General features: G+C 54.6%; 1 protein-coding gene across 1 annotated transcript in view; it reads right to left on the bottom strand.

The window, feature by feature from the left end:
- Positions 1 to 3051: 3051 nt before the first annotated feature.
- Positions 3052 to 23407, bottom strand: part of TMEM132B (transmembrane protein 132B) — an 88313-nt gene continuing 67957 nt past the window's right edge. Inside the window, exons 5-8 of the mRNA XM_012731124.1 lie at positions 10744 to 10949; positions 10375 to 10645; positions 8192 to 8383; positions 3052 to 7358 (exon numbers count right to left, since the gene is read on the bottom strand). Of these exons, the coding sequence (XP_012586578.1) occupies positions 6210 to 7358; positions 8192 to 8383; positions 10375 to 10645; positions 10744 to 10949 (1818 nt within the window). The 3' untranslated portion in view covers positions 3052 to 6209. The remainder of the gene's footprint in view (positions 7359 to 8191; positions 8384 to 10374; positions 10646 to 10743; positions 10950 to 23407) is intronic.

The following is a 23407-nucleotide window of genomic DNA, read 5'->3' as shown; positions in this document are numbered from 1 at the left end:
GGGGGGGCGGCGGGGGCAGGAGCTTCAGGAGGGACAGGACAGTTGTGCTTGATGAGAGAAAAAAAGGCTGAGGCCCCAGTCCACCTGGCTGACCAACCAGGGAGGGAAGAGCGTTCCCTCTGGCCAGGGCCCCCACCCGCTGCCTCCTTGGGGTTTTTGTCTTTTTTGTATTTCCTGCTGTCCCTGCAGGGGACACCACCAAGGACCTCTGAAAACCAGCGTGCCCAGAACCAAGGGGCTCAAGTCTTGCTAGTTCATCTCACCCCAGGAGCCACCAGAGGTAACTCTTCTCTTGCAGTGTCTAACTGGAAGCTGGGTCAGATGTTTTGATAAGCAAAACTGGCCAAAGCTCATTACCGGCCCTTCCCATCCCCTGCCCCCCCCCCAACAAGTGCCCGCCCCTTTTGTTAAGCAAAACTGGCCAAAATCCATTCAGACCCCACCAATAATTACCCCCACCGCCTCCCCATTGAACAAGTATCTCTAGCAGCAGCTAAAGGCCCAAGGGGATTGGCCTCCACCTGCCCCACTTACTGTCAGGTGAGTCCTCTCACCTGCGGAGAAGCATCACCTCTCACTCACCTATGCTGACCCTGTAGGAAATCTTTCCTGCCGAGAAGGCAAGAACCTCAGTCCCTTAGCCCCTGGGCCCCAATATCTTGACCTAGTCTGGAGTCTGGATTAGAGGAGAGCCCTGCCCCTTCTTAACAGATGAAGTGACCCTCAGCACCTTCCTGGTGGGGTGCAGGCCACTGCAGCCTCCCCAGGTACCCACGGCAGGTGCCACACCTGAGACCCCTCACGCCCGGGAGCCCACATCACTCAAATGGCCAGGCCACCCTACTAAGAAGGGCAGCAGGGAGACCAGGAGGGAGGCAGTCTGTGAGAAGAGAGGGATTTGAGATTCTCTTTTATACTGTTTTTCCCACTCTCCTACTTGGGGCCCCAGTTTGCACCACTTATGTGCTGGGTCTGGTCTTGGGCGCTGGTCTCTGGCCCCGCTTCAGCCCGGGGCTGGCTGGCTTTTCTGCAAAATCAGCTCTCAGCACAGCCTGGAAGCAGCACCCCCAAATTTGAGTCTCTGCTCTTCCTTCTCTGGGTGACCAGATTTCACCTCTATGAACTCCTGTTCCCTCCACCCATAAAGAGACTAAATGAGCCAACTCTGATCATAGGCTTGGGGGAGGTTAAATAGGTCCCTGAACCTGCAGGGGGCTCACAGAAAGCCTGGCACCTGCACATACACACACTCTCTCTCTCTCTCTCTCACACACACACACACACACACACATACACACACACTCACTCACCCACAACACCCCATGCAGCCCAGGGAGCAGATTCTGCTCAGGAAGAGAACTTTCTGTTAAAACAAATAATGACTTTGTACGGTTAATCAGCCTGAACCTCCTTCCATTATTTGTTTGTGATTAGATCTGGGTGTTCATCCAATTTTCCAGGTCTAGAATTAGACTTCAACCCGGAGCTAAGTGGAGATCTCAGTGGCTTTAACTCACCTAGCAATAGGGACACCTGGCCAGGTGACAGCCCTCCCAGCTGAGCCCAGCTCCCAGGAGCAAAATCTTCAGGTGACAAAGAAAATCCAGTTGCCTGCATCCTGGGTAATCACGGATGTCATCCAGCCTGACAAGTGTTCACCCAGCAGAGTGAAACAGTATCTGACTCCTCTTCCGCCTCAAAGCCCTGTTGTTAAATAGGGCGTGCTATTTAAAATGTTAGTTTCATTAGTTTCATTAACGTCTAGCATCCTATTATCATCAACAGAAAGCGTTGCTCAGGACGTCTCTGCCTGTGTAAAGGCCCATCCTTTTTGCTTCTTGGGCAGAAACAGCTGCTGCTTCAGTTTCTGAATCTAAGCTCCCAGCTTTGGGGGCAAATAATGACTCGAGGCATTTCATGGAAGCATGTCTGCTATCGAGTGTCTTTCTCAGGTCCTTCAGCCAATAACAGAATTTGGGGGGAGAAAAACTAGTTGAATCTGTCCACATGCAGAGGAGGCCTCAGCCCAAGCCTGGAGGGCCATCGGCTCACTGTGCCTTCCGGGATTTGCAGTCATGGTGCTGTCTGGGGGCTGAGGACACCATACCCATCGCAGGTCAAAGGTCTGAGGAAAATGCCTCCCTTCCTTTGCATCCACAGAGCAAGGAGGCATGAGCCCCCAAGTGCCCACACATCCTCAGCCAGCCCGTGGGGACTCGGGAACATGCCCACCACCGCGCAGCCCCAGCACCCACCCCGCCTCCCATGCAGAGTCCCACGGGTCCTGAGTTTAGTGGTCCCCAGAGCACTGACCGCCCGCCCCCTGCACCCAGCCCCTGCACATACAGATGTACACGCAGCCACCGACAATGGGGTCCAGAGGGGAGGAGGTGGCCTCCTCTGCCTGTTGGCCCGAGTCCAAGACATGTTGACCTTGGAAGGACCTTGGACAGGGAGGACCCAAGCCCTGGCTGAGAGAACAGAGAAGACGTTTCCCCCACCTGCTAGGAGGCCAAAGGAGAAATTTCTCAAACGGTAAGGGTAGCTCCCCTATATAGGTGTCCTTCAAGTGAGACCATCCCATGTTTTTCTTTTTCCTCTGGCTTATTTCTCTGAGCACCATCCCTTCCAGCACCTTCCATGCCGCTGCAAGTGGCAGGAGTATATCTTTTGATTGCTGGATAGGAAGAATGTAGGGAAACCAAATAACAGATGGGGGGGAATAATAAATAAAAAACCAAATGTATCAGGCAACTACAAATCAGAGACATTCTGCAGGGAAGAGCACAGGGGACTGTGGAGACGGTGCACGTGTTTTGCAGGACTACACCTGAGGAAAAGGCAAAATTGGACCAAAATGAGCAATAATGTAAAATATATAACTAAATAAATTATTCTCAAAAAGAAATAACAATGTTTAAAAAAAGTTAAAGGTGCGTTGTGAGTGGTAAAACCTACTTTCTTTTAGCGCTGGAATGAAAGAGAGACTTCATGGATAAAATAACGAAACAACTGAAGAACATTTAAATGTTTATTTTCATGTTAAAAATGATGAGTTACCCTGTGGTTAGAATATACTTTTATGCTGGAAAATGAAGTCACTTTATTTCTGCAGTATTTCCAGAAAAAAAAGGAAAAAGGAAAAAAAATCCCAAAGTCATGAAGTGTAAGCTCGAAATGCTCTGGCAGGCTCCATCCACGACCCCCGAGCAGCGCCCCTTCCCAGCCAACTCCCAACCCCGCCGCAGGGGGGCTGGGCGGGGAGCTCCGAGTGGGACTTCCGTGCACCCACCAGCAAGCGCCCGCGGGCTTTGACTTGGAGGGGCGCTTCCGCATCTCCGCTTCGGTATTGCCCGAGGACAGTGAGAGCTGCGTGTCCTGCCCAGCGTGTCCGCCTCGGGCCACTCTCTGCCAGAGGTCATTTTTGAGATGTGCAAACACCACGGTGCTGAGGCCACGGAGGACCCAGATGGAACCACCCCCAGGGGTCGCAGAAGTTGGGGCAGAATCTCTCCTGTGGCCCTGACACCCAGCCCAGGGGGGTGTCTTTGTGAAGGAGAAGAGGGCTGGTGGCGCCAAGCCCGAGGGCAGGTGCTCCGTGGCGACCAGTGGGCACAGCTAGGCAGGAGGAGTGTCCCCCCAGCATCTGCTGGACACCAGGGACAGGGGCTGGCTGGCCAGTGTGCCCCAGGGGAAGAGGCCAGGAGGTCAGCCCCGACCTGCACACAGAACTAGGACTCACTACTGGGGCCTCTGGCGTCTTTCCTGTGTCTTCTCAAACACAGCGCCCCAGGGTTCACCCCAAAAGAGCTTCAATTCCCGTCACCAGCTTGGGATGCAGCGCAGGAGCCTGGAAACTGGGGTGCCACAGCCGCCACCCCCCCACCCCTGCAAGTCAGCCGGCCTCCAGAGCATCTGGAGCACAGAAGTCACTGCCTGTGACCCCTCAGAGTCCTCGGACTCCATTCTTGGGCTCGGAAGGACTTGCAGGTGCTGACCCCAGCAGTGTCCCGCACAGACCCCAGGAAACCACATTCCCAGTCTTGCAGCTTGGCCATCTGGCTCTTGCTTTGGGATAGAATTTTGAGCTGAGGTCCCACTGGTTGTCGCGTGACCAGCTGGAGACAAGTGGCTGGAATCCACCTTGTCCGGTCTGGTCCGCCAGGACCGTTTAGAGCAGAAAGGTCTCCGTGCAGTTCCGTGGAGCTGGCCCGAGGCGGCATCGGAGCCCCAGCGTGGGTGTCAGGCAACACGCCCGGCTCGCGCTCACCCTGGCTCTCCGGCCCACAGGTGCGCAGGGCGGCTGGTGTGGCAAGGCCCCGCCCACCCTGCCCATCTGGTATTTTGAACCAATGAGTCAATACAAGCCCACGAAGTACCCAGCAGCTCGGGGGACAGTAATGCCCACCTAGTACCCATGGGACCCGTGGCAGAGAGGATCGGCCTGGGGGAGGCCTGCGGGTCACTCGGAGGAGCTGTTCCCACCAATGGGGATCTTTTCGTGGGCTCCCTCGAAGCCACCCCCACTGGACTCCCTGCACTGTGGGGGCTCCTCCAGGTGGCAGCCACCCGCGAATGTTTTTGAAGCCACGAGCCTGGAAGTCTGGCTTCTTCCTGCCAAAGGGCGGTAGGGAGGGGAAATGACTAGAACATCTCCAACTTTGCTCCCCAGCTCTCATTTTAGATGCAAGAACAGCTGGACCCCAATTCTGGGCCCCAGGCTGACCTAGTCACTGCACAAATGAGCAGTGGTTCTATGGGCACTCTGAACGGCCCTGTGCAGAGACCTTCAGAGAATGAGCAGAGGCCTAGCGTAGGCACCCCTGAAGTCGAGGGGCCCTCAGGAGGTTTGGGGAGCTGCTGTGATCACCAGCAGCCCCGCTCTGAAGTGACTCAGGAAAGCGTGTCCGAAGGCCCTGGCTGTGCCTTCTCCTCCAGCTATCCCACCCCCGTAAGAGAGAGTGTGCCCTGCTTCCCCGCTGAAGTGCACCTGCAGCCCCACCCCAGCCAGGAAGCGCCCTCATTTCAGTCCTGGGGGCTTGCTTTTGCTCTGGCCGCTGTGGTGTCCAGTGCCGGGGACTTTCATCGTCACCACTTCTTGAGACCTGGATGGTCCTTTATTTTTATGACTTTTGGGGGAACCCAGGCCTCTCCCTCTGCGTGTACCGGGATCAGATGTGCTTCTCCAGCATCACTGGTGAGGGTCTCGGTGGGCCCACTGCAGGGCAGATCCCCACATGATGGAAAGTTGAAACATTCTTCTGGTAAAGTTGGAAGCTGCATGAAAACACCCCGACACCTCTTCCTTCCCAGCGCTTTGATTCTACATGCAGCTTCAGTCTGGAGATAAACAGTGCGGCCCGTGCAGCAGTGAAACAAATACGGCTTTTTCGAGGTGTTTCTGCCTGAGGATGCAGTCAGAGCCCAGAAATCTTCAAAAGCAGAGGAGGAAAAACCCCACATCTGTGGGTCATGACTTTCCCTGCTTTCTGTCTTTCACGTGACCCTGGAGAGACGGCCCTGGCCGCCCATGTGCTGCCCTAAGTGAACCCCTCGCCCCAAGCTGAAATAGAGGTTCCTGAACAGAGAGAAGTAAGGACAGAGCAAGGACGCGCATTTCAGGCCACCTGGTCCCCGACCGGCAGGTGGACACTGGCAGAGACCTGAACCCCTGTGGCCATCCAGGGCATGCCAACCTCAGCGACTCAGACACTGTCCCATGGTGCTCCACGGACAGAAGACATTTCTGTCCTTTGTGTTTCCAAAAGAATCCTGGAGGCCACAGGAACCAGGAGCAGGTGCAAAAGCATATAAAAATATCGAGCGTCGCTCCTAACAAATAAGGGGCCCACAGTCAGCCACCGTCCGTCCATCTGTCCACACTCAGGCCAAGGGCAGGAAGCGTCCACTGTGCTTTGAAAGGTCTAGGAATAGAAAAGCCAACACGCGAGCCTGCTCCAGTTCACGCAGCTGCCGGCTGAGGTCGGGACGATGCAGGTCAGCGGGCAAAGCCGAGGGCTGTGGCTCTCTAGGGCCGAGCCTGCCCACTGGCCCTCCACCCACGGTCAGGGCTCCACCACCCGCGTGGAAGGGCCCCACTCGCCCCCCTGCCGAGACGCCATCCAGCCACCCCCTATTGCCCACCGGCTCTCTGCCCCGCCGCCCAGAAAACAGAAGGCATAAAGGTGAATACGAACATAAGAAAGGGGTTACAGCGGATCGTGCAGCCTCCCCACGTAGTCCCGGAAGTCCTCCGAGCCCCCCAGCCCCATGTCCGGGCACACCCACTTGATGCTGTCCTCGCTGTCCAGCAGGATGGAGTTGGTGTAGGGGCCGCCGTCCTCCGGCAGGATGGTAGTGTAGGAGGTGAACTTGACGCGCTTCCTCTTGGGGCCCGCGGAGTTGAGGGGCTCGCTGTGAACGTCCTTCTCATACACGTAGTCGGAAGGCCTGAGCAGCTGGCTGTGGAACGCCTTCTGGGAGCTGCCGTTGAGCAGGAAGTTCCTCTCCTCGAACTGCAGGCCCCGGTCCACCATGCTGGTGCACTCCTCTGACGGCAGGGTGACGTCCACGGGGCTCTCCAGGAGCTCCACCTCGTTCCCCAGCCACACCCAGTCGTGGGAGTGGGGGATGTTGCCCTGCTCACTCACAGCCGACCTTTTGTGTCTGTACTTCCAGGCGAACGCCACGCAGTTGACGAGGAAGACCAGGATGGCCAGGCAGAAGACGCACAGCAGCGCGTACATGCCGATCTCCAGGTCAGTTAGGCCCCTGGAGGTCACTGTAAGGTCACTGGGATTGTTGGGTTCCGGGGACTTCCCCTGGGCGGGGAAGCTGGTGAAGGCGTCGGGGCCGCCGCTCTTGAGCGACTTCCGGCCCTGCCCTTCCGAGGACGGCTGCGAGGTTGTGCTTCTGTTGGCGCCTTCCTCGTGGCCCGCGGAGGTGCCGGGCCGGGGCCACTGCTGGACGGCCCGCTCCTGGCTTCCCTCGCGCTGGATGGAGTTGCTGAGCTGGTCTTTGTACTCCCGGTGAATGTCCTGGATGTCGTTGGTGCTGCCTCGGTGCTCACCCAGATGGGGCTCGAATTTGACTTTGACGTTTCCTTTGCCCACGGCAAGGACACTCTTCCTCTTGGTCTTCTGACAGGGCTCACTGATCATCATCTCCAGCTTGATCAGGGGCCCCTGCCCCTCGCCCTCGGCCAGCACCACCGGCCATCTGGACTGGAGGTTTGCCGGGACGGACACCACCATCTCATCCAGCGACGAGACGGTGACGGAGAAGTCCTTGGGGTCGTAGATGTCCAAGGGCGTCGCCGAACCGTCGCTGAACAAAATCCAAGCGCTGACTATGGCTTCCTGAGGAAAATGAAAACGAAGCGTTAGGTTATCGTAGGGCTGCTACGAGTCAGCCAACGCATACAGGACTTCTGTGGGTCACTTAAATCTACAGACCGACGGAAACAAACTTCCATGTTTTATAATCTTGCTGCTTCCAGGCCTGCTCTGAGTGAGGATCGATACTGGGGCCCGGAGGCAGTGAGGAAAAATAATAGACTTTAATGAAGCCGTCCAGGTCTGTATTAATTTACCGCATGGCATACAACGGAATTTGACTTTGACCTTTCTGAAAAACATCTGAAAGACCAGGCCATGCATCTGAATCAATGTCAGACGCAACTGACCAGGCCACCAGCGAGCACATCGCTTTGAACATCCTTTATTAAGAAGCCGGCGCTGACGGAGCAGAGCGTGCCAGCTGGGAAGACGGGGACACTGGCCGACTCGAGGACACAGCATCCTGGGAGCTCCAGAAATGACCCGCAGACGTCACTGAGGTGGAGACGCACTTCCGAGCTGGTGACATGTGTCAGGAACAGCGGCAGTTTGGCGTCTGCTCACTCTGTGTGTCCAAGCAATGGAAACGGAGCTCCCAAACCACCCACTTGAGCAGGAGTGAAAATGGGACCTCGGATCGGGGCTGAGTCATACTGTAAAGGGCACATTGCAACTTGGACATTTAGGGGCGTGTAGAGGAAAATATGTCAGCACCCGTGAGCTCTCCCTGAGCTGGCCAGGCCACAGGGAGGAGAGAGTCCCTCGCCCAACACCAAGGACCAGGGCTCCCCTGAGCTCTGCAGGGTTGGGGAAAGCCGCCCAGGTGGGGAGGATGAAAGGACTTGGAGCCCCACCTGCTGTGGAACTTGGAGGGCATCCTGGGCGGCCACCGTGGAGACCAGGGCCCGTCTGTCGGCTCGGTGGGGCTGCAGGGAGAGGGACAGGCCGGCCACCAGCTGCACGCCCAGGTCCGCAATGGTGACACGGTCATCCAGGACGGTGACCGTCTTCTCTGCCAGGATAGAGTCAGAGAGCGGTGAGAGGACCTGGAAGAAGCAGAGATGCGCCAGTCACTTCAGTCTCTTCACAGTGGTCTCCGTCCTCTGCTACATGAACCGCTGGCGGACTCTGGCTGCACGAGCCAGGAGTGGTGCTCATCACACTTGCCAGGGAGGGGGCATTAGCGCAGCACTGTGGACGGCCCCCTCCCCCCACCACGGTCATGCCATGATCACAGTCAAGAGGAGCTTGATCTGATTAAAAGGCAGACTCTCAAAACTGTCTGCCTTGGAAGGGGAGCAGCCAAGAGTGACATTTGCCCAACAACAGACACCTGGGGAGAAAAGCGGCAGGCTGTGGGGAGCCCTTGGAAGGAGCACTGGACCAGCTGAGGGCACAGCGAGCCCGCAAGGAGCCCTCGAGGAGCAAGGCGGGGTGCCAGGAGCAGAGTGGCCCCGGGCGAGCAGACAGCAGGGCATAGGCACTGCGCCCTCCAGCACAAGAAAGCACCCACCACTCCTGAGTGGGCAGCTGCCCTGGGCTCCCCCCATTGACTTCAGCTCTGTAATCGAACCCAGTAAGCTGCCCCAGACTCCTGGCCCACTGCATTCTGACTTAATCCGTTAATGTTGTTTTGAGTCGTTGTTTACAGTGATTTCAAAAAGTATCTGCAATACACAGCAGTAAGAGGAAATCTGAAGGATAATGTGAGGAATCCAGCATTGTCCATGAGAGGATACCGCACACGTGGTCTGCAGCCGTGATGGACTACTACTCAGCAAGAAGGAAGCCAGCCGGGGGCCCAGAGGGGACAGCTGCTAAGTCACACACAGACACCTGTGGCCTCACTCACACATGGAAGGGAAGAAACACGCCAACAAGTGTCCGAGTAAAACAGAAATAACCTTTTAGACTGTAAGACCCATTAGTGGAGGGAAGAGAGAGGACAAATCCCGTGAAAGCGGTAGGTGGTACAACAGGGAACGGAATTAGGATTTCCATGGGAACACAGTGTAGAGTGTATAGACATGGACTTATAAAAACGCACAGAATGGCACCAGCCAGCACGACCTCAACAGAGTATTTTTTTTAAATTCAGCTCTGTCAAACATTTACTTTGGTAACACCAAAAATATAACCTGATTAGCTATGAACTGTAACATTTTTAAAAAGTATTGAAAAGATAGGCTGAATGATTTTTGCATAATTACCCTGTCAAACTGGCTAAAAATACTGTTACTAGAACAAAAGAGCACTTAGCTGTGGATTTTTTTTTTAAGTATTTTTAGGACAAGTGTCTTAGAAAAAAGTTGCCCACGGCTCAAGGTGTGCTAAAACCAGTGGTTAGCCCTCGGGATTAGGAAAATAAAAGGTCCACGTTTCAATATCTGCCACCTGACGTGATGTGTACAGAAGACCCGTTCGGGGCCAGCATGCCTGGCTGAGCAGCGCCCCACATGCTGTAGGGTGCCAGGATGCAGCCGAGAGCATCGAGTGTGACGGATGTTCTGTGGCTCCTCGTGGCTCTCTTGCACACACACTCACACGCTCTCACAGGCACACTCACACACACATGCTCACATGCACTCAGACACACACCCACTCACTCGCGCCCACACACTCAGACATACCCACACACTCACACACAATCACATACACACACTCACAAAACGGACTCACACGCATGAACTCAGATACACAGGCACTCACACACATTCACAGGCACGCACCCATGCACTCACACACATGCATTCACACACACACACACATGCATTCACAGACACACACATGCACTCACACAGGCACACGCCATGCACTCACACACATGCATTCACACACACTCACACACACATGCATTCACAGACACACACATGCACTCACACACATGCACTCACACACACATGCACTCACACACGCAATCACACACACATGCACTCACAGAGACACACACTCACAGGCACACACACTCACACACACCCACACACTCACCCCCACACCACGGCACCCCGCGGCCCGGGCCCGGGGTAGGTAGCCGTACCTGCACAGTGGTGATGCCTGGCTCCCGGCCCACCAGCGTCCTGCCCTCCTGCAGCTGCGCGACCTTCGGCTCCTCCACCTTCATGGACTCCGTCACCAGGTCCGTGATGTCGAACTGCCAGTCGGGGCCCAGCAGATACCGCAGCTGCCCCAGGTCGGGCGCCTCGGCCACGAACTGGGTGAGGACGCGCACCGAGGCATGCTGGTACTGCAGAGAGCAGCCGCGGCCCCGGCGCTCCTCGTCCTCCTCGTCCTCGCTCTCCCGCGTGGGCCTGCACAGCGGAACAGCGCTCAGCCCGCCTGCGCGGCCACCCCGGCCGGCCGTGGGGGTCTGCACGACCCCCTGCGGCCCCCGCTCGCCCGCCCTCACCTCCTGTTGGCGGCCACGGGGATCCTCCAGCCCTTGATCTGGCTCAGCTCCGTGTCTGAGATCTCGATCTGCAGCGGCAGTCGGGGCACCCACACCGTGACCTCCAGCTGCGAGGTGAAGTGCTGGTGGGTGAAGTTCACAATCGTGTCCACCTTGCTCTTCATCTCCTTCCCATTCACAAAAATGGAGTCACAGTTGTTGGAAACCTGGGGAGGAGAACCTGGAGCTGCGCCAGCAGGAAAGCGCCAAGGGAAAGCGCCTGCAATTTGGAGGCATCACTGACACCCTGAGAAGCAGACGCTGCCCGCGCTGCCAGACACTCGCAGGCCAGCCAGGCCAGCAGAGACAGAGGACGTGCTGGCCAAGACTGCCCCCAAGACCACAGGATGCCCCCTCGGCCACAGGTCTCGCTCTGGCCCATCATCTGCAGAGCTCACAGGCAGATGTGTGTCATTAAAAAAAAAAGGACTTGGCCCTCCTGGGTGGCGCAGCGGGTTAAAGCACTGCACTAAGAAGCTTAAGCCACTTCCGCATGAGTTCGATCCCCGCCTGCCCCAGAGGTGACCACATGGCGTGGCAGACCTCTCCTGACCCGCCCCCTGCTCCCCTCAGCGGTATACTTCGTCGATCTGCCTGTTCTGCTCCCCACTCTGTCTCTGGTGAATCCTCTCACCACCCCTGAGCCTCTGGCCTGTACCCCAGTTCTGTATGAATAAATAAATAAATCTTAAAAAAAAAAAAGTACTCAAGCCATAGAGAGGATCGTTCTGGAAAGCCAAGAGGAAGAGAGCGGTCCTGCCAGCATGGTTCACTGCCTTCCCGGAGGCACCAGGGTCAGGAGTGGCCCTTGTCGCCCTGGGGCTTCCCCCTGGGGCTTGTGGTCACCCCTGCAGGGAGCCGCGTGTTCAGGGCGTGCTGGCCTGGCCCCTCTGCCCGACACAGCACGGGAGGCCTGTCCTGAGCAACCTTTCCGGGCAGCCCGGGGAAGACGGGAGGGCTGCGCTCGCCACCAAGGGGGGCACGGACAGAGCCACCACCCCACAGGGAGGCTGCAGCCAGCTTCGTCCGGGGCCAGGTGGTGCCTGTGCCACCTCTGCACCTGTGTGAGGGGGAGGCCTGCGTGCCACACTGCCCATCCGTCTGTGAAACCAGCAGCCGACTGCAAGAGGCTGGGGTAACACACGTGTCCCATGGGGTGTGTGTGTTCAGGATCGTCAGTTGTGAACCAAGACAAACCCCAGAACTCGACCGCGAATTGAGGCTACTGGGAAGACGGTGGCACAGGGTGGGCTCGCAGGGCAGTGCTGGGCACTGCAGGGGTCTCAGCGGTGGGTGTGAAGTCCAGCTACACCAAACACAGCATTGTGAATCAATCCACCCAAGAAAGCAAGGCCCAGGGCCACCAGGGTGGTGCTGCAGTCGTTTCCATGTTCAGGCCTCCAAAGGAGGTGGACAGAGGGCCTCGCTGTGGCACAGGGGACGGTGACTGCCCTGGCTTCTTCTCGTCACTGAATGGGACACTCAGAAGTGCCAGGGCGCTGTGTTTTGTGGCAGGTGTTCTGCACAGTAAGACTCTGGTAGCTCTGCACTAGAACACAGCGGCCCCCTCTCCCTGCATGGGGTCTGTGGGCAGCAGTGCTCACTTGCCAAGGCTGGCACAGAAATCCAGCACCTGTCCTTGCTGTTCCACCCAGGAGCTGCCCCTCCTTCAGACAACAGGACACTGTCCCTTTCAGAAAAACGCCGCTCCCCACTGGAAGCTTGTCCTGTCCCGAGTGGGCAAATGGTGGCCTGACCACAGGTGTCTCCATCCCTTGGACACTGTGCCTGCATGGAGGGCACAAGAGAGACTCAGCTCACAAAAGCAGACTCGTCCCCAGATGTTGTTGGAAAGACTGGAACAGACACACCCTTCCCGGTTTGAAGGTGGCAGGTGTGAGCCTGGAGCTTCCAACAGCCATCCTGCCACCAGAGAGCACCCCCAGGGGAGGAGCAGAACACCCCAGAAAGCTATCTGAGAGGAAATGCTGTCTGAACCCCTGGATCCAGCCGCACCTGCACCCTAGCTTTTCCTCGCTGTCAGGTGATACTTTTCTATCAAATCAGTCTGAGTTAACTTTAAGCTACTTTCTGAAGAGGAGCCCTGAGTTGCTTTGCAGAATTGCCATATGCCCGGGGAGATTAAATCCCCTCCTACAGCGAGAATCCCTAGGCCACAGCAGTGTCCCTGCCCCAGAGGATCCCGGATGATGCTGCACTTTCCCTCATCAGATGCCTCGACTCTCCACATCAAGATTTACCACCCTGCACCCACACGTAGGTACTAGTGTATACATCTTCATCATCTCTGTCCCCTAGCATGTCACACCTGCTAATGCCATGTGACCCAGCTCCTGCACCTGCAGTCATCTGGCCTTCGCACATGGATATTTGCATATAAAATCTGTCTCTTTCCTTTGTCAGTGACCCTTGCAGATGGCATTGCATTCTACAGTTAACTGAAGCAAATGCAACCCAGCTAGGATCACACAATGTCTCTTGTCTCATACACAGGGCACAGTGTTTATGGTTTCTAATACCAGAAAAAGTGCAGCGGGTTAAAGTGCAGCACTATGAAGCTGTCGTCAGCCACTGCAGCACGAGTTCAATCCCTGGCCAGGGAGCTGACCCACATGGCGCAGCAGACCTCCCCTGACCTGCCCGCCGCTCCCCTCAGCAGTGTATGTCAGTCGGTCCACCTGTTCTGCTCCCCACTCTGTCTCTGGTGCATCCTCTCACCTTCCACACCTGTGGCCTGTACCCAGTTCTGGTGTGCATAGGTAAATCTTTATTTTTAAGTGCAATGACATGTCCAGCAGGCAGTGTGTGTGACTGCGCACAGCATGAATGGTGGCTCTGGGCTCGCACTCACTGCTCTCTGCTAGGACCACTCTCGCAGCTCCCAGGTGCCCAGTCCCTCATCCCTTCAAAGTAGCCATCAGTGCCAGTCAAGGGTTTTGCTGTGGCCCCGTTCATTCTTCACGGCCCCTGGGAGGGGGTGGTCGATGCAGCCGCCACCCACTTGCCGGCCACCCAGCGTGACGGCATGACCTTGCCAAGGAGGGGACACACAGGTGGTGCTGTGGGCACTGACAGACTGGGCAGACATGGAGCTGGCGGGTGAAGAGACACGTCGCCATGCCGTGTGGTCTGCATGTGGACCTACCTGCCAGCATATGGCACGGCTTTGGCCTGAGAGCATAAAGGTGAAAACCAGGAGCTGAGCCTTTTCACACAGTGGCAGCGTGAGCCCAGGATGGTGGCCCTGAAACAGGACACCAGGGGCTCACCCTCATAAAGGTGAATATGCAAAGCAAATCACACTCCCAGAAAGTTCTAGAATGAGTCTGGGATGCTGGCTCCAGAACCCTCTGGTCTGGCTTCATGTCCTCACCAAGAGGCTCCCCTTCCTGCTCGACACTCAGGTCCTGGGACATGAGCTTGCTGCCCCCATGACTTCCCACCGTCCAGGCCCATGGCAGGGGGCTGGCACGCTGGAGGCCCACCCAGGAGCACAGTCAGGAAGGCGCAGGCCTGCGGGGCCCCCATGCCCCACATATCTCCCACTCACTGAAAGTCTCTCTGCACCCCCACTCTGAGGAGTCCTCCAGTCTAGCCTCTCAGGGCCTGGTTCTTTCCCATGCAGGTCTGCCACCCTGGTCAGAAGCTGGCAGTTTGCCTGGAACCCAGCACGTGACCCCGGGGCCTACCAGCCAGTGTAGACCTGGCTCCGAACCCCACTTCATCCCAGCACACGCCTCCTCAGAGATATAGTGCCAGAAAATAACATCACAAGCATCTGTGTGTCTAGTACTGTGGCCCCCAGCAAGCTTGAGAGGTCAGTGCTCACAGCATGATTTACAAATTTAAGACCTAAAAATGAAAGCAAATCCCAACAGAAGTGGCCCAGAAAGTTATGCTCTCCCAACCTAACAGTCATTGAGAGTTTTAAAAAGATACAACCCCTTTTTTCATTTTTCAAAATTTTCTTGTTTTTTTTTTTAATTTTAAACCTTTTTTTCTATAAAAATAGCCTCACAAGTCTGTATCAATAGAAGAAAAGACAAACACGATCATCTCGGTAAACACCCCCCCCCCAAAAATGTGACAGAACACCCTGTCATGATAAAAGCATTTAACAAACTCGAAAGAGGGGAAATTTCTCAACAGGATCAAGACCTATATTAAAAAGCAGCTGACATCACACTGCATGGAAAAGAAGTGAATGTTTCTCCCAAATATCAGAGACAGGGCAGCGTCCACTCTCTCAGGTGCTGCCCAGTGTTTACTGGGGTTCTCAGCAGGGTGATGAGGCAGGACAGAGAATAAGCCTTGACCTGGAAGGAAGGCATAGGCCTCTACAGATGACATGGCTCAGAAGCAGTGAATCTAAGAAAGCCACTGAAAACACTATCAACCCTGGGCCCTCCCTGGTAGCACAATGGATTAAAATGTAGCACTATGAAGCTATCGGCAACCACTGCAGCATGAGTTCAATCCCCAGCCAGGGAGGTGACCCACATGGCACAGCAGACCTCTCCTGTCTTGCCCACTGCTCCCCTCAGCAGTGCATTTCTGCCAATCTGCCTGTTCTCCCCATATGTCTCTGGTGAATCCTTGCTCCCCAACATCTGGCCTGTATCCCAGTTCTGGTATACATAAATCTTTAAAAAACAAAATGCTATTAACACCATAAACACATTAGGGCACAAAACCAAGCAGGTAATAGGGCAAACTCACACAATTTATGATAATCACTTCAAAAATGCTTAGGAACAAACTAAATAAAAGGAGGTACAAAATGTGTGCACTGAAAACTTGGGAGAAGTTAAAGAACGCTCAGCCAGGGAGACACCCAGGGTCACAACCAGGACACGGACACCTGTAAAGATGGCGAAACTCCCCAATTTCCTCTAAATATTCTATGTGTTACCTGTCAGAATTCCCAAATTCCAGCTGTCTTTCAGGCTGAAATGAACAAGCTCATCCTGAAATCCAAGATGAAGCAAAACAATCATGAAAAAGAGTCAGAGTCTGAGGATAAATACCACCCGCCACACACATACAGAGTTCTCCACAAAGCTGCCTTAGCGCAGAGCACATACCACCTTCACAAGAAGAGACACGAAGGTCACAGACAGAACTGAAGTGCACACACAAGTTCCCCCCACCCCGTTGAAAAAGCCCTCCGAGACAACAGACTTTAAAACAAATGGTATTAAGCCACCAGATAGCCACGTGTAAAAGATTAGTTTGCTCTCATACACAAGTGACAGCAAATGAACTCAGAATACAGAATGAAATGCAAGAGATAAAATTATCAGACTTTTAGAAGTAAGTATATAAGGCTTGTGAACTTGGATTAGGCTATTTCTTTTTCCCTTTAATTTTTCTTATTGAGGTAACACTGGTTTAAAACACTGTGTGTGGATCAGGGTCCAGGGTCACCCCTCCTCAGCACATGTCACACCCAGCACTGGGACACCCCTCTCCCCCCTCTGCTCATGTGCCTTCCCTCCACTGTGCTCCCCCCTTCCCCTTCTTGAACAGGTTATTATTTCTTAACTACAAAAAGAATAATACCAACTATAAAAGAAAAACTTGATAAATTGGAAGTCGTCAAAATGAAAAACTTCAGCATTTTTTTCAGAAGATTGAGTATAACGTGAAAAGACAAACCACAGGCTGAAAGGAAATATTTTCAGATCATATATATGATAACAGATTTGGCATCAGAACGACAAGCACAAAACTCAATCATAAAAAAACAAACAACCCGTTTTTAAAAACACAGACAAAAGATATGAACAGACACTTGACCGTAGATCTGTGAGTGGGAAGAAGCACGTGAAAAGATGCTTGATCAATGTCACTCACTTTTAGGAAAATGCAAAATTAAAACCAAAAAGGCAAACTTGTATGCCTAAGACAATGACTGAAACTGACCATATCAAGTGCTGACAAAGACAGGGTGATATTGGAACACTCAAAACCTGGTAGCAGGAATGTCCAATGGTACAACCACTTTAGAAAACATTTTTTAAAAAAGCTAAACATATACTCCCCACCTGATACAACTTTTCTGTGCTAGAGAATGAAAGTTTATGTCCAGACTTGCATAACATTTATATTGGCCTTCACTGTGAGAGCCAAAAATTAAGAACCACACCATTGACAAACGGAGAAGCAGTGGAGCACTGCTGAGGGAGCACTCCCTTGCAATAAAAGTGAATCAACAGCTGGCCTACGGGACAATATGAGCAAATCTCCAAGTGTTTATACCAGGTAGAAGAAGCTACTTCATATGGTTCCAGTTGTACAAAATTCTGGAAAATGAACATAAATCTTCAGGTACAGAGATAAGTGTTTGCCTGACTGATTTCAGTTTCACAGGGAAAACTCTGAATTCAAATATGAGCTGGTGTTCTGTCCACAATTTAACTGCATAGCAGGAGTTTAAATTGTGGACCAAGCAACACATACACACAGTGCAACACACAGGACAGAACACAGGGGCTGGGGACAACCCGATCAACATGGGTGCTAGCCAGCCAACACTTAGTCATGGGACTCTTATCCACCCCAACCTTGGCTCACAGTGGGTCTAACAGAGAGGAGCCAATGAGAGTCAGGCAGGAAGGGAGGGCAGCCCTGATGATGTATACCAAGCATAGGGTGAGGGGGTCATTCGGGCCTCCCCAAGATCCCTCTGCATGACGCAGAAACAACTCCAGGATGTTGGTTCTTACTCTGAGATGCCAGAGACAGAAATGAACACAGGATCTAATTAGAATTGGCACCAGAGCAGAGTTGGCAGGAAAGGAGGGCTGAGAAAGCAGCGATTCTCCTCCGGCCCACAGGAAATGCACGTCTGCGGTGAGAGTGGACACTGGACGTCCCATCGCCCACGCAGGACCCAATCAGGCTTGCTTTTGGCTGCCAGGCTCCTAGGGACGGGTGAAGGGAGCAAGACTTGTTCCAGAATAGAATGGGGTATTCTGTAGGATCACTTGCCCAGCATTACAAAAGCAGAAAGAAAGAGACTTAAGCACTCTTAAGTTGCTCTTCTGCCTTCTCACACGGGACCAGCCTGGAGCTTCTCTGGGAGCCCCCGAGGCCCTGGCAGGCAGCGGCCCTTCCAGGCAAGGGGGCGCACAGACAGCTCCGACCCACGTCCTCCACTCCGTCCGCACCCCTGGGTCCATCAGCAGCATCGTCGGCCCCCAGAGGGCCAGCACTGTCCCCAGGGCGCAGCCCAGGAAGCGCTTCCACTGACAGCCCGGGGCTGAGCTCTCCTGCTGATGGATGACTCACCCCACCTGACAGCCCAGAATCCTAGATAAAAATCTAAATTTCAGACACATCTGTCTTTACATGAGAGTTCTTTTGTAGCTTGTCAGAAGGAGACACTGATCTACTTTTCAAGGTGATGGCCTTGGCCGTGCCGTGGACGGCGCCTCCTCCAAGCCCCGCACAGGCGCACACACCTCCCGGCCCTGCGGTCCTGAGCTACCGAGAGGGCTGGTCCAGGCTCCCGCCACAGACCCAAAGAACGTGCCCGTGCCGGGCTGGGGCGGGGTGTGAACTACACGGCGGGACCAACGATACCAACTCCCAGTCAGAAGGGCACAGTCCTGGGTGTGGCCAGCCACTGCAGCTGGAAAGCCCCCGTGATGCCAGAGCTGCCGGAGGAGACTCCGGCAAGTTCTCACCGCAGGAAAAGCGGCTTTAGTGCCTACGCGAGGATTCGTGTGTCATTTCACAACACGCACAAATGCTGCTGGCGGGGCGCCTGGCCCTAACAGAGGGGCATGGGCCTCGGCACCTGGACCTTGGTGCATCTCCTGTTGGGGGGAGAGGACGTCCCGAGCCGTCTCCCCAAACAGGCTTGGCTTATGGACCGCACCCCCACCCCAGACCACAGAGATCCCAGACACGGAGACACGGAGACTGCACGTCCCGGATGCTGGGAACCGAGGGTGGCGTTAGGCAGCAGCCGCGAAGAGGCAGCAGCGCTTCTGCCTGTGAGGGGCGCGAAGCCCTGGCCAGACTGGTCTGGACGTCCCTCTCCTCCTGGGCCGCTGCTCCCTCTGCGGCGTTTGCAGGCCTTGTCCCAGCTCGGGCTTCCCTCTGCCGCACGCCCGCCCCTCTGCCTGCCCTGGACAGCCTAGAGCCCCTCCTCTGGGCTAGGCCTCCCACACCCAGCCGCTCACTCGCTGCAGCCAGAGGGCAGGACCAGCTTCCTCTATGTCCCACAGCCTCTGTGGCCTGCACTGTGGGCACACTGACGTCCTCAGTGGCACATAAACTGCTCGCCGGACAGAGACCTGCACTACAGGCAGGTCCATGTCCCCACCAGGCCAAGTCTGATGCACTCCAAGGACAGCAACCCCGGGGTGTTCCCAGAAGCCGGGGAGCCCTGCCCAGAGCTGCTGTCTCCGGCATCCATGCACCTGCCAAACCTGCTCCAGCCGGGGGGTGGGGGGTGGGGGTTGCGCACAGGGGCTCAGGCCGCACTGCCCCTCCCCACCCAGAGCGCCCAGTCCTGAACCAGGCCCAGCAATCCTGTTATCTCATCCGGTGCCGCGAGCTATAAAAACATCTCCTCTCAGCTTCCCTATGACCCAGCAATCCCACTCCTAGGTATCTACCCAAAAGACACAAAAACACTGATTGAAAAAGATACTTGTACCCCCATGTTTATTGCTGCTTTATTTACAATTGGAAAAACATGGAAGCAGCCCAAATGCCCAAAAGTAGATGACTGGATTAGAAAGATGTGGTACATATATACAATGGAATATTACTCAGCAACCAAAAAAGAGAAACACATGTCTTTTGCAGCAACTTGGATGGAGCTGGAAAAGATCATGCTGAGTGAGATAAGCCAGAAAGAGAAAGAAAAATACCGGATGGTTTCACTCATAGCAGGAGTATAATGGACCAGGCGAGAAAATAACAAAAATAATGAACAACCATAGACCAGAGACATTCTGTGGGGGTGGAGTGGGGAATGGGATCAAAAACCGGGGGGGGGGGGAAGGGAGGGAAATGCACAGGACTATGGTGGTGGCACAGGGGTGATTTGGTGATGGGAAACCCATGGGGATTACAATTGAAATGAAAAAAAAATGTGAAAAATGATGTAAAAATAAACTTTTTAATAAAAAAAAAAAAATTAAAAAAAAAAAAAAAAACATCTCCTCTCTTATCCAACAGGAGCTTTGGGCCCGGTGGTTCTTATTAAACAGATCGGCCAATCTTCTTACCCTTGCTTGTAAATTCTTGCCCCTTTGGTTAAACTGGTCAATCTCATTGCCCCAATTCGTAACATCCTGCCCAATCTGTTAAAAGAAACTGGCCACATCTCATCTGTAAACTCCCTGCCTGTTCAACTAAAAAAGTTGATATACTAACAGCCTCAAGACCCAAATTTCCCCTGGAAATCTGTTTGTTCTCTCTGTCTCTGACTCTGTCTCTGTTGGCTACAATAGAGCTTCAATACGAACATCAACACTGGCTCCCATACGAATTCTTTCTGCCGAGAAGTGGAGAGCCTTGGGGACCTCAGCACCCCGGACTCCATGACAGCCCCCACTGAGGACAGGAGTGCACCCGGCTGCGAGCAGGAGTGGGATGTACAGATGCAGTGCAGACACGGCTGGAGACGGGACAGCGATGCCTCCAGATGGGGAGCCACCCCTCTATCCAACCACCCCCACACCCATGCTGGGAGTCTGTCCCACACAGTCACAACAAGACCCCAAGTCTAAGTGCTAATGAGCCCTGGACACGGCCCGGCTGTCCACCAAAGGGCATGAAGACAGGGAGAGGGAAATTCATCTCATTTGACTCTCCCAGACCTGACTTATCCAGACCCCCCAGCCTTCTCTTCAACCAAGCCTTGGTCTACCATGTCCAGGAAGTCTGGACACAGCTCAAGGGCACAGGGTTGTTTTGTTGTTGTTGTTGTTGTTGTTTTAAGTCAACTATCTTCTGAACTCCCCAGCCCAGATGTGCTTGAAAGGGCTTTCAAGGGTGGTTCTGAGGCCTGTTGCTTCCTCCCGATCCACTGACGCGAGGACAAAGCTGGAAGGGACTCTCCACTGGACATGGCCACCCTCACATCAGAGACCGCAGGAGGAGGCCCGGAAAGGAGCAGCGAGAAAGGGAGAGTCAGCACCTGCTAGTGTCTCCTGTGTGAAGCGGGGTCACCCCTGTTTCTTTCCTTGAACTTGAGCGGGTCCCTATGAACTTGGACTCTTGGCTTCTAAGAAGCTCAAATCCACTCTCCAGCCGAAGAGGGCCCTGGATGGACAGAAAGAGCTGCCCCTCCCAGAGCCCTGCCTCCTCCTCACCAGGCTGAATCCACACACCTTTGATGGTGAGGGCACTGCCCTCCCCTGACCCACGACAGAACAATCCCCTGCCCGGAGGACACGGGGCCTCATCAGACGACAGGCCAGCTGTCCACACCCGCTCGCTTCTTACGGAGACCAGGGGCAAGAACCACTCTCTGTGCTGAGCCTCGCAGGAAACCAGCAGAGCTGCAGGACATGCCCAGCTGTCTGCAAGGACAGACAGAGAGGCAGTGACAGACAGGCAGCCCCAGTGAGCTCCAGGTCAGGCAAGGAGCAAGGGAGCTCAGGCTACCCAACCTTCTGACTATGGTATTAGAAATTCAGATTTATATGTGAATGTGCCAGTTGTACCTGATAGTAGTCAATTAAATAAAACCACACAGCACATGCCACTACTAAGAGGCAGCCTCTTGTGAGTTGTTGCCTTTAAGTTAAAAGTGTTTTAAAGTGTTGTCAACTTAAAGCTTGGCATCCCCGCCCCCTGCCCCGGCCTCCAGCCTCTCTGGATCACTTCTGTCTTCAGGTCCCCAGATGTCATGTGGCCCATCAGAGAAGCCATTTGTGTGTCTGTCTCCACAATCACACCCCCCAGACATATCTCCTTTTACCTAAATCACAGCCCTGGGAATGGGGCTTCCATGTGTGAAGATCTTTGAGGGACCTGCAAGGCCCTCCCTGGGGCACCCCAAGGTGCCCCACAGGGGTCACCCCTATGGGTCGTGAATGTCAGTGGCCACACCCTGGCCAAGCCCTGGGAGGCCCCAGTTACCTCAGAGTCACAGCAACAGCTACAAATATTCACACACACAGAGACATGTGCCCGCGGCTGATCAGCTCACCCCTCCCCACACCCCAGCACCCGAGACGCCCACCCCCCAGAAAACCCACAAAGCACCTGAGCATGCAACCCACACACTTTGGCCCCTCTGAAGATGGGGCCACATCCACTGAACGAACATCCATCACCGGAGGCTATAAAGGGGGCAGCTGAGAAAGAAACAGTGATTCTCCCCCAAAACGCATGACACATCTGGGCAGGGCGGACAGCCTAGCACCTGGCCATAAGGGAGTCCACCAACTTGCACTGCCCCAGGAGGGCAGAGCCCCAGCACAGGACAGGGCCTGAGCAGGCTCTGGGGTTGTGGCAACGTCACATCCGCCCAGCTCCACCAGGTGCCCACCGCCAGTGTGATGGCGCCGGGGTGGGACGCCTAGCGGACTGTCAGAGCCCCAAGGGAGCGTTGGCAGCCACGCCTACGTCTGAGGCTCAGGTCTTCCCGAGCCTTGATCACCTACCAAGGCTTCAGATCTTTTTAATCCAACCCGCCCCCGGAGGGTAAGTCTGCCAGGAGCCCCGGGCAGGCTGCGTGGAGTTTAAAGTGAGTCCGCCTTCTGTGTGGAGGGGAATTAGCATTCCAAGCCCTGACAAGAGACCGTGCCAAGTCTGGCTTTCCCGAGGATTAGTTCTGGCTTAATTGGGCCTCACAGACACATCATTTCTTGATCCAAAGCATCTTGGGCTCACAGTGCAGCTGCCTGGGGTCACAGTCAGCGGACGGGGTCTTGTCCCCCCTGATGGCCTGCCCACTCCTCTGACCACCGCGAAGGCCTCAGACTGCGGTCCCCTTTCCCCTCCAAAGTGGAGCCTCACGCAGGACGTGAGGAAGGACACACTCAGCATGTGCCATTTCTCTGAAATAATAGGTGAGCTGGTCGAGCCTGGGTGAGGATTCTTGGAGCGACTTGAAGGAGAGGGAAGGCAGGAAGATCTAAGTTTTGTCTCCCCCGAGGCTGCTGCTGCAAGAGGAACAGCCGAGCAGGGTGCAAAGGAAAAGAGTCAGAAATGCCAGAGTTGGTGGTTCAAACAGATCCCTGCAAAGGACGCGAGAAAAGCCAGGAGCGGGTTCATGGCTGAATGTGGGGTGGTAATACGCCACTTAGAATGGAGAACCCAGATTTCCAAACCCTGTGGCCCAAGTCAGGTGGTGCATGGACTCTTGTAGTTAAATAGTCATTTTTAAATTGAATAGTTATTCATTTCAATGCATATTAACACAAAGTTAGTGAAACCAACGCCCTTAAGCGGAAACCCACCCCAAAACCAGCCCCGAGTTGTTTCTGCCCACAGGTTCGCTAGAACCAGTTCTAATTCCGTTTGGTTTCCAGCCTGGCCAGTTTAGTCAGACAACCTCCGGCTCTTCTGTTCCAACACCAGGACTCACTGGTTCTTCAATTCTGCTTCTCTGGTTAAAGAAAACCTAACA

The sequence above is a fragment of the Condylura cristata genome, unplaced genomic scaffold (assembly GCF_000260355.1).
Source record: "Condylura cristata isolate star-nosed mole 26May11 unplaced genomic scaffold, ConCri1.0 scaffold00029, whole genome shotgun sequence".
Classification (NCBI taxonomy): Eukaryota; Metazoa; Chordata; class Mammalia; order Eulipotyphla; family Talpidae; genus Condylura; species Condylura cristata.
Note: the sequence above shows the minus strand (reverse complement) of the source record. Positions and strands in the feature narration are given on the sequence as shown.